This window comes from Temnothorax americanus, unplaced genomic scaffold, assembly GCF_048541705.1.
Source record: "Temnothorax americanus isolate GAGA-0224 unplaced genomic scaffold, ASM4854170v1 Scaffold14, whole genome shotgun sequence".
Taxonomy (NCBI): domain Eukaryota; kingdom Metazoa; phylum Arthropoda; class Insecta; order Hymenoptera; family Formicidae; genus Temnothorax; species Temnothorax americanus.
In genome coordinates this window covers 3,845,790-3,859,901 of record NW_027509275.1, presented here as the reverse complement: position 1 = coordinate 3,859,901, position 14,112 = coordinate 3,845,790, and the positions used below count along the sequence as shown (strand labels likewise).

The 14,112-nt window shown below is 44.2% G+C and overlaps 2 protein-coding genes across 8 annotated transcripts in view; one reads left to right on the top strand and one right to left on the bottom strand.

The window, feature by feature from the left end:
• Nucleotides 1–54: 54 nt before the first annotated feature.
• On the top strand, nt 55–10,767 carry LOC143894714 (LHFPL tetraspan subfamily member 2 protein-like). Of its 2 annotated transcripts, XM_077401275.1 has the most exons (6): nt 55–290; nt 5,305–5,378; nt 7,519–7,698; nt 7,897–8,169; nt 8,737–8,850; nt 9,105–10,767. In XM_077401275.1, exons 2-6 carry the CDS (start codon nt 5,342–5,344, stop codon nt 9,245–9,247), a joined length of 747 nt encoding a protein of 248 aa, XP_077257401.1. In that variant the 5' UTR covers nt 55–290; nt 5,305–5,341; the 3' UTR covers nt 9,248–10,767. The 2 variants fall into 2 exon arrangements, with proteins under 2 accessions (XP_077257401.1, XP_077257402.1); XM_077401276.1 differs by lacking the exon at nt 5,305–5,378.
• LOC143894699 (uncharacterized) overlaps nt 9,887–14,112 on the bottom strand; it is a 37,947-nt gene continuing 33,721 nt past the window's right edge. For all 6 annotated transcript variants that reach the window (XM_077401235.1, XM_077401237.1, XM_077401236.1 and 3 more), the window contains 5 exons: nt 12,951–13,326; nt 12,599–12,866; nt 12,328–12,513; nt 12,111–12,248; nt 9,887–11,965 (listed from right to left, as the gene is read on the bottom strand). In XM_077401235.1, the coding sequence (XP_077257361.1) occupies nt 11,741–11,965; nt 12,111–12,248; nt 12,328–12,513; nt 12,599–12,866; nt 12,951–13,326 (1,193 nt within the window). In that variant the 3' untranslated portion in view covers nt 9,887–11,740. The remainder of the gene's footprint in view (nt 11,966–12,110; nt 12,249–12,327; nt 12,514–12,598; nt 12,867–12,950; nt 13,327–14,112) is intronic.

The window sequence follows — 14,112 nt, the reverse complement described above, 5'->3', positions numbered from 1 at the left end:
GTCTCGTTATAGCCTTATAGCGCCGCTCCAGCGAACGCCGCGCGGCGCGTTGCGTTGGCGCGTTCTTCAGTCGTGCCCCGCGCGTCCGGCGAGCCGCACGCGAGTTGGATTATGTGCGCGTTTCGAGCCCACGATTAAACGCACGATCGGCGGAGAATCGTGCGTGTCCCATCGAAACGGTGACTTCGATACGCTAAATCCACGAAACATCGTTTGTCGATGAGACGCCGCGGTCTTGCCCGGAAAGAATAAACCGTGCTGGATCAAACACGGAAGAGGGGCGACGAAAAGTAAGCTGCGTCCAATTGTTGTTGTTTTGTAACTATTATTCTATAATAGCGCGTAATTATAAGACGTATTGTAATTTCTAATTTTCAAGAAGCGTTCTCCGCGAAATTCCCCCGTCGGGAATTCGGCGGAGGTAATAATTATTTCCGGATGTCCGCGTGAGGTTCTCAAGTTACTCGGTGAGATCAGAGTGGAATAATAAAAATTTACGGCTACGCCAATCCGTGGCGGAAGGGATTAAGGGGATTACTATTACGAGGAATAAGGATTCTCGTGCAGAATTCGTCGCCCAACCGTTCATTCGTTCGTTCGTTCGCTCGCTCGCTCGTGTTCCGCATCGATTTACGAGTGTTAACATCACGATGTCAGGGCGCGCCGGTAATCACCCGATATTATGAATTATGCGTCCCAGGGTGGTTTCGAATTCCCTCCCGCGATCCCGGTCCGCTTCGCTCCTACGCCGCGCCGCTCGCGAACGGTCGTCAATATTAATTTCGGGCGCCGCTAAATTGGCTCAAATTGCGACGCGCTCGTCAATTAAACCGCTTTGTCGCTGGGAGTCGCGTTTCTTCATGGTTTCCATTATTCTCCGGAACGTACTTGTCGAGTCGCGTCTGCGTGTTTGTTTTGGAGAAATATTCGACGAGCGATGAGAACCAACGTGTATAAGTGAAATTTAATTCGTCGCCCGGATCACGGGATTCGATTTCCTCGTTGCTCAGTGAAACGGGATAGCCTGTGGGCTATAAGATATTCCCTCGTTGCGCTCCGTTCACGCGGGAGAATATCTCACATCGATTTCGTACAGCTGATGGAAAAACGTGCGCAATCATTCGAGATGATCGTGACCAAAGAATTATCGTAATATAGTTATATATAATAAAATATTTTATTTTATTTATTATTTAAAATGACACGCGAGAAGAGAGACAGAGATTTCTTAAATTAATATATTTCAAGCTTTTTTCCAAGCTTAGAAATTTTCGCGATTCCAGCCACCGAGTAGTTTTCGCATCGAATGCGGTGGAGCGCAAAAACGCCGGGAGATCTTCCGAGATGAAATCGTATTTCCAGATGTCGCCGATGCAACTCGGCGCAGCCGGTCGGTCGATCGCTTGTTACCCACTCGCTTGTAAATTCATCTTATCCCTTTTTTTTTCAACGCGGAAAGGAACCGCGTGTGTGCTTCTTTTTCTTCGTGAAAGGAATGCGAGCGACTCGCGTCTGGTGAGCGACTCGTTGAACAAAAGGGTGTTCCCCGCTTGCTATATGGGGGGGACCCGGGTCTTTTCCGTTCGGCTCTCAAGTGGGTCGGAGCACTGTATTCGCGAGACACGAATCGAACAATTTGAAAAAGTCAATCGAAAAGATACGAGAGCACTTGATAGAACAGAAAAGAAAAAGAAACTTGAGAATGATACAATATAAAAGTTATCAAAAAATTGCATTCTGCTCAATCTCGTCGAAAGACACGACGAATGACCGTTGAAAGCACCACCGACTGAGTATCCGGAATCCGTAACATCTATATGGAATATGGAATCTTTTACATGGCGAGAGATTCCGCGTAATAAGAAATGTATTTTCAATTTCTCCATATTGCGACGGCGATCGCTCGAATCAAATTCGTGAAGTGGATTCTCGCACGGTTGTCACGCCCACTTTATCGGGAAATCCGCTCTTCTCCCTCTCGAGAACCCTTCCTCAAACCTCAAGGAGTAGCGTCGCGCATGGACGCGCATTTATTTAAGAGTCGACGTCCGCGAACGGTAAGTAATTAAAATGCGCCGTGCGTTTCACTCAAATGCGCGAGTTCTGGCCGAACGCGTGACACAGCAGGCAGCCTGCGAGCGAGCAGAAGAATGAGCTGCGGGGAAGAGTAATGACCGCCAATCGAATCAGCTACGATTTTACGAGCGTGGACTGCGGTTTATGCGTTCCCGATGGGAACAAAGAGAGGAAAAAGTTGCAAGTTTCAAGAATGTGCGTGTCTCGTCCGAACGAGAAGATGGGGAAACCGAGACGAGTATACGAGGATTCGAGGATCGACTTTAAGATAATGATTTTATTGGCGTTTTTTTTTCCAGTTGGAGTTTCTCATTTCTGAAAAAATTTCTGACAATTCTAATTTTAATTTATCGAAGGTATATGGTTTCGTGTGTGCAATCGTACCCTTTTAACTTAGCATATCGAGCATATAATATCGTCCGTCGTGAATTTTTCGCTCTTTCGCTCAATCAAGTCGAACGGAAGTGGTAGTAACCTACAGAGGGACAAGCGGTCGGAACGTTTTACATTCCGTGGGTGTTTCCCCTCGTCTCTCTCGCAGCCTCTCGATCCTTCTCATCCTCTCTCTTTCCGTTTCCTTCGTCTCTCGTTCTCGTCTCGGTCGCTCTTCTGTCTATCGCTCCTATCTTGTCCTTTCTTCCTAGCCTTCTCTCCGCGCTGGTTCGAGACCAGCATAGCCAGTCGCTGTGTCATCGAGGCCCGATACATCATAAATATAAATTGGCTGGGCGTTCGTGCGTGTGCGCGCATAAATGAAGCCGCCTGCGTGCGTGCGCGCGTGCTCCCGGCAACGTTCAAGAATGTTAATGTTAACTGGCAGCGATGCTCGCCGAAAATGATGAACAAATTCACCTTAGGAGGAGTAGCCAAGGAATAATTTTCCGCGAGGGATCAGTCTTCCCCCTCTTTTCGCAATTTATTTATTTTAAGTAAGATAAATCTAAGAAATCCATTATTATTTTACGAGAACCGATTATTACAGCCATCGCTGGTAAATGCAATCTTTTATCTTTCGTTCTTTTGTGCCGGATTCTCCAAAGATTTTTCTGGATCCTTTGTGGTTTTATCTTACTTCCAGAGAAGAGAGCCAGAGTTATATGGCTCTATAAGTGCGCGTCGCGAAACAACGAGATCGCGTGAGTGGTGAGTCTCGCACTCTCGCCAGAGCGCGGAAATAATCTCGATTTCGAGCAACCGCGCGATGATTATAACAGCGTTCGTGGAATCGCCCGTGGGTCCGTCCATTTCAGCCGCAACATGCCCCTTGCGTTCGATCTCTCCTTTCTCTCTTTCTCTCTCTCATCCGGAGGGCCCGAATCCGTCTCTCATCTTCGCTTTAAACGCGACGAGCGCGCAGGCGAAAGCGCGCGGCTAAAACGGGCAGACCTAATAGCGCTGGCCTTGCGATCGCCTTCGGCGATTAATGCCGCGCGCGCAGAAATATGCACGCACAGACGCGGGCGGCAAGCGGCAAGCGGCGAGCGGCAAGTGCGCAACTTCCCGAGGCACGAGATAAGCTCGTTAACGGCGCTTGTATGCGTGCTGCTATGCGTGCACGCCCGAGAGCGCCGAGCGCCAAGTGCCGCCGATAAACTTGACGGATCGTTTTCAGCGCGTGTCCAATCTAAACACCATATACACATTCCATATACGCGACTGTAAATTCGAATGATGTTACGTGCGGTACGCAAGATGTTCCGGGCCTATCGAGAAATCCTACCCGCTACTTCCGCAGCCTATTCAGTTTTTATTTCGCGCGATGGCACGCACAGGCGCGCGTATTGTTCCACAAATAATAATGCGACAATAATTCTTTTATGCCTGTTATACGTAAAATTATACGTCGATATATCTGGAAATAACGAGAAACTAAAATCGGAATCGTCGCGATCATATTACGAGGATATTCTCTTCGATGGATCCTTGCACGCTGGGATCTAAAGCCGACGGTTATCTTAATCGCCGAGCCTTCGATGCCGGTCGGCGAGATCACCGTTAGGCCTCAGGATCGTTGTCGTCGTTTCTTAATTATCCCGTCGTTAGAATCGCGGCGGCCTGCATCGCCAAGCACGCTTATCACGCGTGAATTCTCACCGAGCTCGTACTCGGAAACAATTTCGCGCGCGCATCATGCACTTCCGGCTGATCGAGCGCCAATAATCGCCCGCGCCGGTGGTAGTGAACGACGAAAACCACTTCGATTCGTTGCAGGCATATGAGTGTGCTTTTTTACGCCAAGACGAATATCATGCATATCTTAAAGTTTTATAGAGAGTTCGGTATATGTGTTTTGTATACCAATAAAGCTTTATAAAATTCCACGTCCTCGCGCTTGTTTTAATTTCTGTTACCTAAAATGAAACTATGTGTGTTTAATTCTCTGCTAGACTTCGATCGTTTTAGGAATATTCCTTTAAGTGTCCGACAATAATCAACTGGCATGTTCGAGTCCCACTTGTCCTGGTTACGCGATCCATGTCGAATGACTCACAGCGCGATTAGAAGACTAATTACGCGTCACGTTAGATTACCCCGATGGGGAGAGATTGGTCGCAAGCTAGGCACGGGTCGGCCTAGGACCGGTCGATCGTTTTCCAAACGATCGTCTTCGGAATCGCGATAAATCACCACGGGTAAAATCGATGGTGACAAGCGAGACGTCGGCGTGGCGAAGCCATGGAAGAAAAGAGAAAAAGGTGAGTCTCCCCCTCTCTCTTTCTCTGTTTTTCTTTCTCTCCCCGTAGACTTGATTTGGTGGAAGGCGAAGGGGGAGGACGAAGACAAGAGACGCGAGATGCAAGGGAACACCTGTCCAACAGCTGCCTCGCATATGGCGAACTCGCGAGATTATGTAAGGAGAGAGATTGTGTAGGTGCCTTGTTTTCAAACCGCCGGCCGTTGGCAGAGGAGCCCTCGGAACAATTAAGATAATCCGCGTCGCGTTAATATCCTGCCATTGACACGGGTCCTTCGAAAAATCTTCCTTCTCCGTAAGTTTGCTAGGGCGCTGATGTCTTCTTTTCCGTAACCTTCTTAACATCTCTATGCAATCAAGCGATAAATTAAGCGATTCCGTCTTTTTTTACGTCTTTGCCCCTTCGCAAAAGATTATATATTTCGTATATATTTCGGATCCCCTATTGTGGGTCCGTCTGTGGGTGGCATCTGAATCTCTCATTCGGCTCGCGCATCTTCGCGGAATGCAATATCGTCCCTCTTCTTTTCCAGCCGTTGCACAGACGCTCCGACCATTAGTCATCCGCCAATGGGTCCTCTGTCCGGTAACTCACGGCCAAAAATTCGTAAGTCAACGGAGAATGCTAATAATCTGCTCGTAAGCCCAGATCTCTGGTGTCTGCGCGGTCGATCCCGTCGCGATGATAAACCTATCTTTTCTTCACAAAAACGCACTCGTCAATTACGTGAAAACCGTTTTAAACGCGACAGCGATTGCACTCCGAAATCCGTGTACGAATAAACGATGATAATTGAAGTGACATCGAGATGGGAAGAATTTCGCGCAAATTTTCAGCGAATTCCGATCTCGGTACGCGTTTGAGGATTAATTCACGACTTGGTGGCTCGCGCGCGTGGTCTCGGCGAAAGGGGCCCGTATCGCATTATGAGAAGGCGTGGCAGCGCTACGCGTAACAATGAAGCCGGTATAATTAGAATAAAAGAGAAAAGGAAAAACGCCCGCAGTTGCCTGTCGGTCATCGTGCAGACTCGCAGACGGCAGCCGGCCCACGCGTCCAAACCCAATGCCGCGCTCTCGTCTCTCCCCGTCCGTTCCGAATCCCATAGATTGTCAATTGAAGCATGGCTCATTAATTCCCAATCACGCGCGAAGGCGGACCACCGTGGGACGCCGAAACAAAGACCCGTTCAGCGATGACAGCCGATTTAGTTATCGTTAATTGGTGAATAATATCAGGAAGATGAGAATTTGTCGGTATTTTTCTCATAATCTCTCTGAAAATAATGATTCGACACTTAGTAAATTAAGTTCGCGATTTTCGTGGTCGTTAAAATGCAAAAGAGATCGATTAATCTGGCTTAAAAAGGAACGTTTTCTTAAGATACTCTCGCGATACATCAACGTCATCTCGGGGAGAGAGATTCATTTATGTTCCGAGGTTTGAGACAGCGCAAATATAAACAACGATTAGGGGGTGATCCTAAGTAAACATACTTCGTGAAGTGGTTGCGAGTTGCAGGCGAGGAGTGACGGAAATAAAAGCGACAACGGTATACCGCGCGAGTGCCGACAAATTTCTTCGGCTTTATACGATGATACTATTACGTTTTTTCTCTATAACTGATTTGTATACCTTTGGAAAACAGATTTCAATACAGTAGTATCGGAGACCGGATTTTTAAACTGGCGAATCCGCAAGATTACATTAAAAAATTCAAGTTTCGCGCGAAGGTGCTTTTTTTCATATTTAATATATAGGTCGCGTTTTTAGCCTTGTCGACCCGTCGCCGGTGGAGATCAAAGTCGACCTTTCGATTGGTGGTGAGAGGGCCAGAGCGATTAAAGTTTGCGGGTTTGAAGAGCACAAGAGAATCTCGAGAGGCAAGAGAGTGGTCTCGAGCAGGACGTGTGGCGTAAAAGGCGAAAAGGCGTCGCCCACGAACACGCCGGGAAGAGAAGGCCGGAGCTATTATTCGAGGCTGTCGCCTCGAATTAACCCTTTCATCGGTCACTCTTTTTACAAGGAAATTCTTTTTAAAAGGAAATTCTCATTATCGCGTGCGCGCAGATTACGATAAAATTATTCAGGAACTTCTATTTAAAGTTGTATTTTAATCTATGTTATTCTAATCGACAAGAAAATTACTAGCGATGCTTTTAAGAGACCGCTATTTCCCGGGATGACCGCAAAGGTCTGGTCTCCCAGAATCGATCACGAACAAAACGTTTTACAACGTCCGTTTGTCGGCGATTCCACGTTGTCGTGAGCTAGATCCGAGGATCGAGTGATTTCCGTAGCCGGCGAGGAGCCCCCGTGCCCTTTCGCGATTTCCGTGAAATCAGAATAAAAAGACGGAACTGTTGGCCGCTATGCCGTAACCCGAGATCTGCGTATCCTACGTGTTTCGGTCCGTATCGCAGCCACGCCACGCTTTTAATGCTCGCGCTCGACGAAGGAGAACCTCGAATAGCAACGACGAGCGGCGCGGCGTTTTCCTCGAAATATACTAATGTGAAAGGCATTTACTCTGGCATTCATTCGATTGCGGCCGCTCATTAAAATCGAATTTCGATAAAGGCAACAAGAACGCGATCGTGTTAATTACCAACATCAAATCTTACTTGTGCGGGAATTTGAAAAAGTCTTAATCCTTATATTCATTATAATTATATGCCGATATAATCTCAATATTTATACATTCAGCGTAGGTGCTAAAATTCATGATCGATATGTTATTTTTCAGACACGATCGAGTGTTTTAAGAATGGCATAGAAAATCAATCGATCGTCAACATGTGCTATGTGATAGTCACTGGACGCAGCCTGCTATGGACGCTCTTGTCTTTGGCAGCGTTAATGGCAGTTTTAGCAGGCCTTATCACCCCCAGATGGCTTGTAGGACCACTGACAATTAAGGACACAAGTAAGTATCTCCTTCTCAACCGATCAACTCAGACGAGAGTTACGTATTTACGTAACAATAAGAAAATGATCGTCAAATTAAGTATCTCACTTAAATCTAGCAGATGCGCGATATCGAAACGGTTCCCGTTGTTTATTTGTCGAGGCAAATCGCAAGGCGGATCATTGATATCGTCACTCGTTGACTCTAAAATTTTAGAGAATGGCACGGAACTATACACGCCAACCGTCGGGATCTTCAATCGTTGCACGAGATTATTCGGCAAGACGCACTGCGCGAATTTCAACATCGACGGCTTCGCGACGGACTCCAACGTCTTCCCGGGATGCTGGAAGGCGTCCCTGTTCTTCCTGTCCGCGGGTCTGGCGGCAATGTCGGTGACCGTGATAGCCGCCCTGCTCGGATGCTACGTGCAGAGCATCGGCCGCAAGAGCATCTTCAATCTGGCGGGAGTGGCGCAAGCCGTTGCCGGTATGTATAATAATGTTGCTCTTCGACGGAGGCGAGCAGGATCGAGATGATGAGATGACGAAACGACGAAACCCCGACTGGCGACTAAGCTTCTTAGCTCGCGCACGAAATAATCCTTGAAATGATGGCCGATATTTTTATACGTTCCAAAAAGAGATTTATATTTCTCTCTCTCTCTCTCTCTCTCTCTCATATGTATACTAGGATTTGAGTTTCCAATACTTCTTCCTTAGAAATTACATTTGCTCCGATATATACAAAACTCGCTGGCCTTTTGTCAGTGACATTAGTGAGAATGACGCAGATCTTAGAAAGCAATGATCGCTTCGTTGCAGCTGAGTATTCCGCGTGCGTAACATGCTTTCAGGCTGACAATGGTATCTCGAGAGTGCGAATGACGCAACCGCCATTGTAGCGAAAGGTTGTGCCCGGAATAATCAACGAGCATGTACTTAAAAAGCGGTCCCATTGTCACGGTTCTAACAAAATCAAATAATCGGGAAACGCATTTGTACGAGGTATGCTTTACAATTTTGTCGTTCTAGTTTTGCGCATTTATTTCCACAGGAATACTGTATCTTTTCGGGATGATCCTCTATCCTGCTGGTTGGGGTGCCGAGAGAGTGCAGAGAATCTGCGGTCCTGAAGCTGACGCCTTCTATCTTGCTAACTGCAGTCTCGGTAAATTCAATGTTTAACATCGAAAGTTAAAAAAAAATAATTTCTTATAAAATCAGTCTTTTCAATTTTTCTTCTCAAGAGATGGACAGTTTTACTTTTATTCGTTAAATAAATACGATGAAGATATCAGTTCCAAGAATAGATCGATCGACAGGCTCCTTGTTTGTTACACAAAATAATAAAATTAAATTGGATTCTCGATCGAATCAAGTTAGGGACGGCTGGAGGATGTAAAAGAGGATCGTTTCTTCCAGGTTGGGCGTTTTATAGCGCGGCTATCGGCGTCGCTCTCACCTTCGTCTGCGCCGCCTTTAGCGGACAGGCGGAGAAGTCGACGGCCAGCGACAAGGTCCAAGACAAAATGAACGAAGGAAAGACCCTAATATGCTTAGTCTGAGCATGCAAATAAAATCAGCGAGGGGTCCGGCCTCGCCGTAACGGGTGCCGCGGTGCGAAGCGTCGAAATGGGATACTCGAAGAAGACCAGTGCAACCAGAAATATTCACCTCGTTGTGTTCACCGCGCGGCAGAAACGAACGGAAACGAAAGTTTTGCTCGCGAACGAAATTGTTGCACTATCCGAGTAATTACGTGCGGGCTCGGAAGGGAAATGGACATTTTGCTGGAATGTCATACGCGACGCATTGTACGCACGAAGATTAAGTATCGGATGTACTTATCGTCTTCCCACACTTTATACCGCCGCAATTTACGACGCCTACGGTGTTCGCGGAGAATTCCTATTTTATATCTTATACATGTGTTTTTATATGTCAAAGAGAAATAAACAGTAAAACGTGCATGTTCGTTTTTTGTGGATGTCCTTTTTGTCACTGGATGCGAATAAGGTGAATGTACTGTCGCAACAGAGAAAGAGAGAGAGAATATATCCTATAATGATTTCTCCTCAACTCTCATTTGTGCCAGCCTGATTAATTGTTCGGAAACGCCGTTTCCGTTTTCAAGTACGCTTGATACTGATAAATAATGGAATTTATTTATTTTATTTTCAATTATATTAACAGATTTCGTGAAATTCGGTCGAACGTATAACTTAAATGGATACATGTACATGAAATTATCGGCTGTCAGTCGATTATGTATTGTACGCACACGTATAAATAATGAAGGCACCAAGGGAATCGACAATCGATAAATTACATGGGCAAATTTGTATGAAAATTTCGAATGAGACGAGTGTAATTGGCAATTATAATAAGAAATGTAACATTTATAACGGAATCGCGATTACAGTTCGTGTATGACGACGCGCGTGTGATTATTTACTTAGAGTATGAGTGTTATTTGGTTGATGACTTGCCGTTAGAACCGCTGACCATTGATCGGACGCCGAGGAGTAACGCTATCGTAAAACTACGCGAAGAAAAGAAGGATGTGACGTGTCGTGACGAGAGATATTCTTGTCGCAGGAATGTCAAATTCGGCGGATACGTACGTCGATCACAGTCGGATTCTCGTCGCGATAGTGAGGATATTATCAATGCATCTGCCACGCGTTTGCATCCGGATATACACCTCTCGCTCTGTCTCTTTCGACAAGCGTTTCAAATTATGTGCAATATTCGACGATTCGTCAAACACAATCATCTTACAAGTAGTCAAAAAATATGTTAGCCAGTCGAGTGTTCCTACCGCGTTTGTTAGCCTTAGTCTCGCGCGCGAAACCTGGAAACATCGCTAAGAGCGTTTCCGAGGAGAACGTGGGATCAATTTGTACATCCACGTTTCGCGCGGTAGACGCGAGGGTGTAACTGCACATGATCATGATTAGAACAATAATAATAAAATAATATTTATCGCCGTGAGACGCGCAATATATACGATAAGAATAATAGGAATCTTTTTTACTCCTACCTGGTGATGACGATATCTCTCAACGGGGGAAACTTTATCGACGTCTGATAGAAAAAGCTATTAGGCGAACACGCGGCGTGAAGTCGGCCTTGTGGAAATGTGAATATTCATTAATTCTATTTACATACATAAGCTACGTAATAAACTGTCCGTCTAGGTTAAGGAGATTGTGACTCATCGAAACGGAACCTATCCCAAATAAATTAGTAAATAATGTATTTGTGTAAAAAAATCGTTATATATATATATATGTATATATCAAATTATTATGTTACAAATTCTTATCAATTTTTTTATCCTTAACCTAGACGCATCTCTGACTTTTAAAATGCGATTCCCATTAGTGAAAGTTCTTGCGGAACCACGTTCCTTTTTCAGTCGTCTGTTCCTAACTTCTGTCTCACGTAACTTATTACCATTTAATATTAATATAAATATAAGTTAATAATTTCTGTCCGGAGACACGTAACGTAGAAAAACAATTTGATAAAGCGCTACAGTAAATACTTCACCTTCCGTTTATAAAATATCTTTACTGGACAAGGAGCGACGCATATCGTATCGCGTTATTGCGCTAGAATGCTCGAAACACATCAAAGTTCGATGAAAAAAAAGAGAAATCGCTGTAAAACGTAAACACCTGCTCTTCGTTAACTCGTGTGTATATCCTCTCTCTTATTTGTAGTAGTATTAAATTTTCAGCAACTTCAACACATATTACATGATCTATCTGCTCAATACTTTCCTGTTCTTCGCCGCGCATAACTCACTTGTGATTCACGCGCGCGCACGCGCGCAGCGAAGGATAATATCTTGAATGAATAATTATAACAAGCAAATTTGATTTTTTTTGCCGAAGCTGATTGCCGTCTCGTGTACGAGCTCGAGCCCTTTCTTTCTCCTGCCTTTCGCGTTCGAACTGACGGTCTATACACGCTAATATTTCTTAGGAGTCGCAATGTCGAGCGATAGTATCGCTCGATCAAACTCGGACTCGACATACAATGGTTCGTCGTTACGTTTCGGGAGCGAAGATCTCGACGGAATTGTCGGCGTTCTGCGCGTTGGAGCGCATCGCTCGTCTCCGTTCCTCAATCATTTGTCGTCGCGCTTGCTCCCTCGCTTCTCGCGCCTTTTTGTTTGCTTCACTGTTCGCGGTCGGTTTCGCTTTGTGGACTGGTATGACTCGGCGTTTACCGTTCTGCTGCGAAGCCGACGCGGTTTTCTTGTCCGGCACGACCTACAGCACACGGAATAAAGTGTTAGAGGTACAATCGCGGAAAATCAAAATGTTACAAAAAGTAATTTGATTTTTATTTCAAAGACGGAATATAAATCGAAAAGTTAGAGGCTGATTCGGTATCAACAATAATATTTCGTCATACCTCTTGCCATTGCAACTTCTTCAGTTTCTCTATCTGGTCAAAAAGTTCGTTTACTTGAACAACCTGCAGCATCACCATGTCCCAGAAGCCAGCCAAGTCCTCGTTCGTCGTTGGAAATTCTTCACCCGGCATCTGATTCTAAAATATCAAGACACGACATTAATTGTAATCGGTTTAGTGCTTCAGATAAGAAACAAACAATTAGAAAGTTTCTTACGATATTCTTTTGACATAATCCTTCAAATTGCTGCATCTTCTGTGAGGCTAACAGTCTTGCTTTTCCCGCGGCAGATCGCAGCTTCCCAGCTGCCTCTTCTGGCAGTGCAACAGTATCACCGCTGGCTAACTCGGCCTCTGCAGATGCGGCCAACGACAGCAGTCTATCTGTCTCTTCTTTCAATAACTAAAAGCACAGTGTTTATAAATTCTCATTGCCAAAGAATATAGGTATTTGTGTCGCGTAACATACGCATTTATTTTCCAATTACCTTCATAAAATAATGACCATCTTTCTCTTCGACTACTTTTTCCGCCTCTTGAGCTTGTTTCGCTATATTCGTCGAGCTGACGCTAGGTTCTAACACGGGTAACACTACTTTCGGCGCAGCTGGCTGCTGATCAGGTATGCTTTTACTAGCCGTATCGCGCTGCGGTACATCACCCTCTATGGTAATCGGGATTCTTCTAATTAAGCTGTTTTGTGAATTCGTAGTTGAAGGAATCTTCTGCTCGCTTTTTCGCGTTATTGGCGTTATCCTGAAGGTATAAAAGTATTTTGTCGTCAAAAAGGAAAAGTAAAACAATTTCCATTTCATTTATGATTAAAATATAAACACTCACCTTTGTAGTGGCTTTATAACTTGTTCTGTGCCGTCTGTGGGTTTTCTACTACTGACTACAGGGAGCTGCGCCCGAAATTCCGGACGCAAATGTCGCAGGACAGGCAGATTCTTTAACGATTCTTCCGTGTTAGCGTTGTCTGCCGAAATGTCATTGTTATTACTGGATTTATTGAAACTACTGTCGCTAGTATTTAGCTTAGTGATGCTGCGTTTGAAGAAGAAACCCTGCGCTAGAGCACCTGGACCGTACAGCCGCTCCACTCGCTGTTGAATAAAGGATTTCTCGCTGCTCGACGAGGTGTTTAGCACTTGACTCTCAACCTCTACCGACGAGCCATTTAGAATACAAGTATCGCTAAACGATGCACCCGAAACTGCAAAAAAACGAAAAAAAATTAAATTAAGGAATCTAAAATAATATAAAATATAAATGATAATGCAGAAGGGCCAGTAATTCGAACTAAGTCACTCCACCAATGAAGTTGGTGCAAACATTTATATAATTACTTAACAATTGATATAAAAATATAACGCCCAAAGTTTCGGGCTTCTTAGTATTTCTTTTTGATAAACATAAGAACAATCTAAAATAAAATTAACAACAAATAGCAATATATAAATACATAAATCAGAATTAAAACCTAATATCAAGTACTTACCGATAGATATAATTAAAGATAAAAAAGATATTTTAAATTAGAAGTTACTTTGCCAGAGGAATTAGCAGAGGAAACGTAGCAAATTAGAGGAAATATACTAAGCATAGCTGAACTCGACAATAAAAGACGGTACAGCAAACAAGACGATATACAAAACGGACTAACTGCTAACGCGTGTGTATCTCTTACATGTAACGAAAGACAACAATCGTTAAACATCAACGGTGATGTCAAAACATAAATAAATATATAGGTCAATGTAATATGACCCACAACTTAACGACGAATTAAATATTATATATTCTGTATTAAACTTATTTAACATAGAATAATATACAACATTAATGTTATATTTAATGTAAAATATATTTGAGCATGGCTATAATTTTGTTACTTAATATACAACATATCGAATATAAATTAGTTAAAATTTTCATCGAGGGCATTATTCAAATTATTCTTGAAATATTATGATCCACAACTGTCGAAATTGATTTTTTA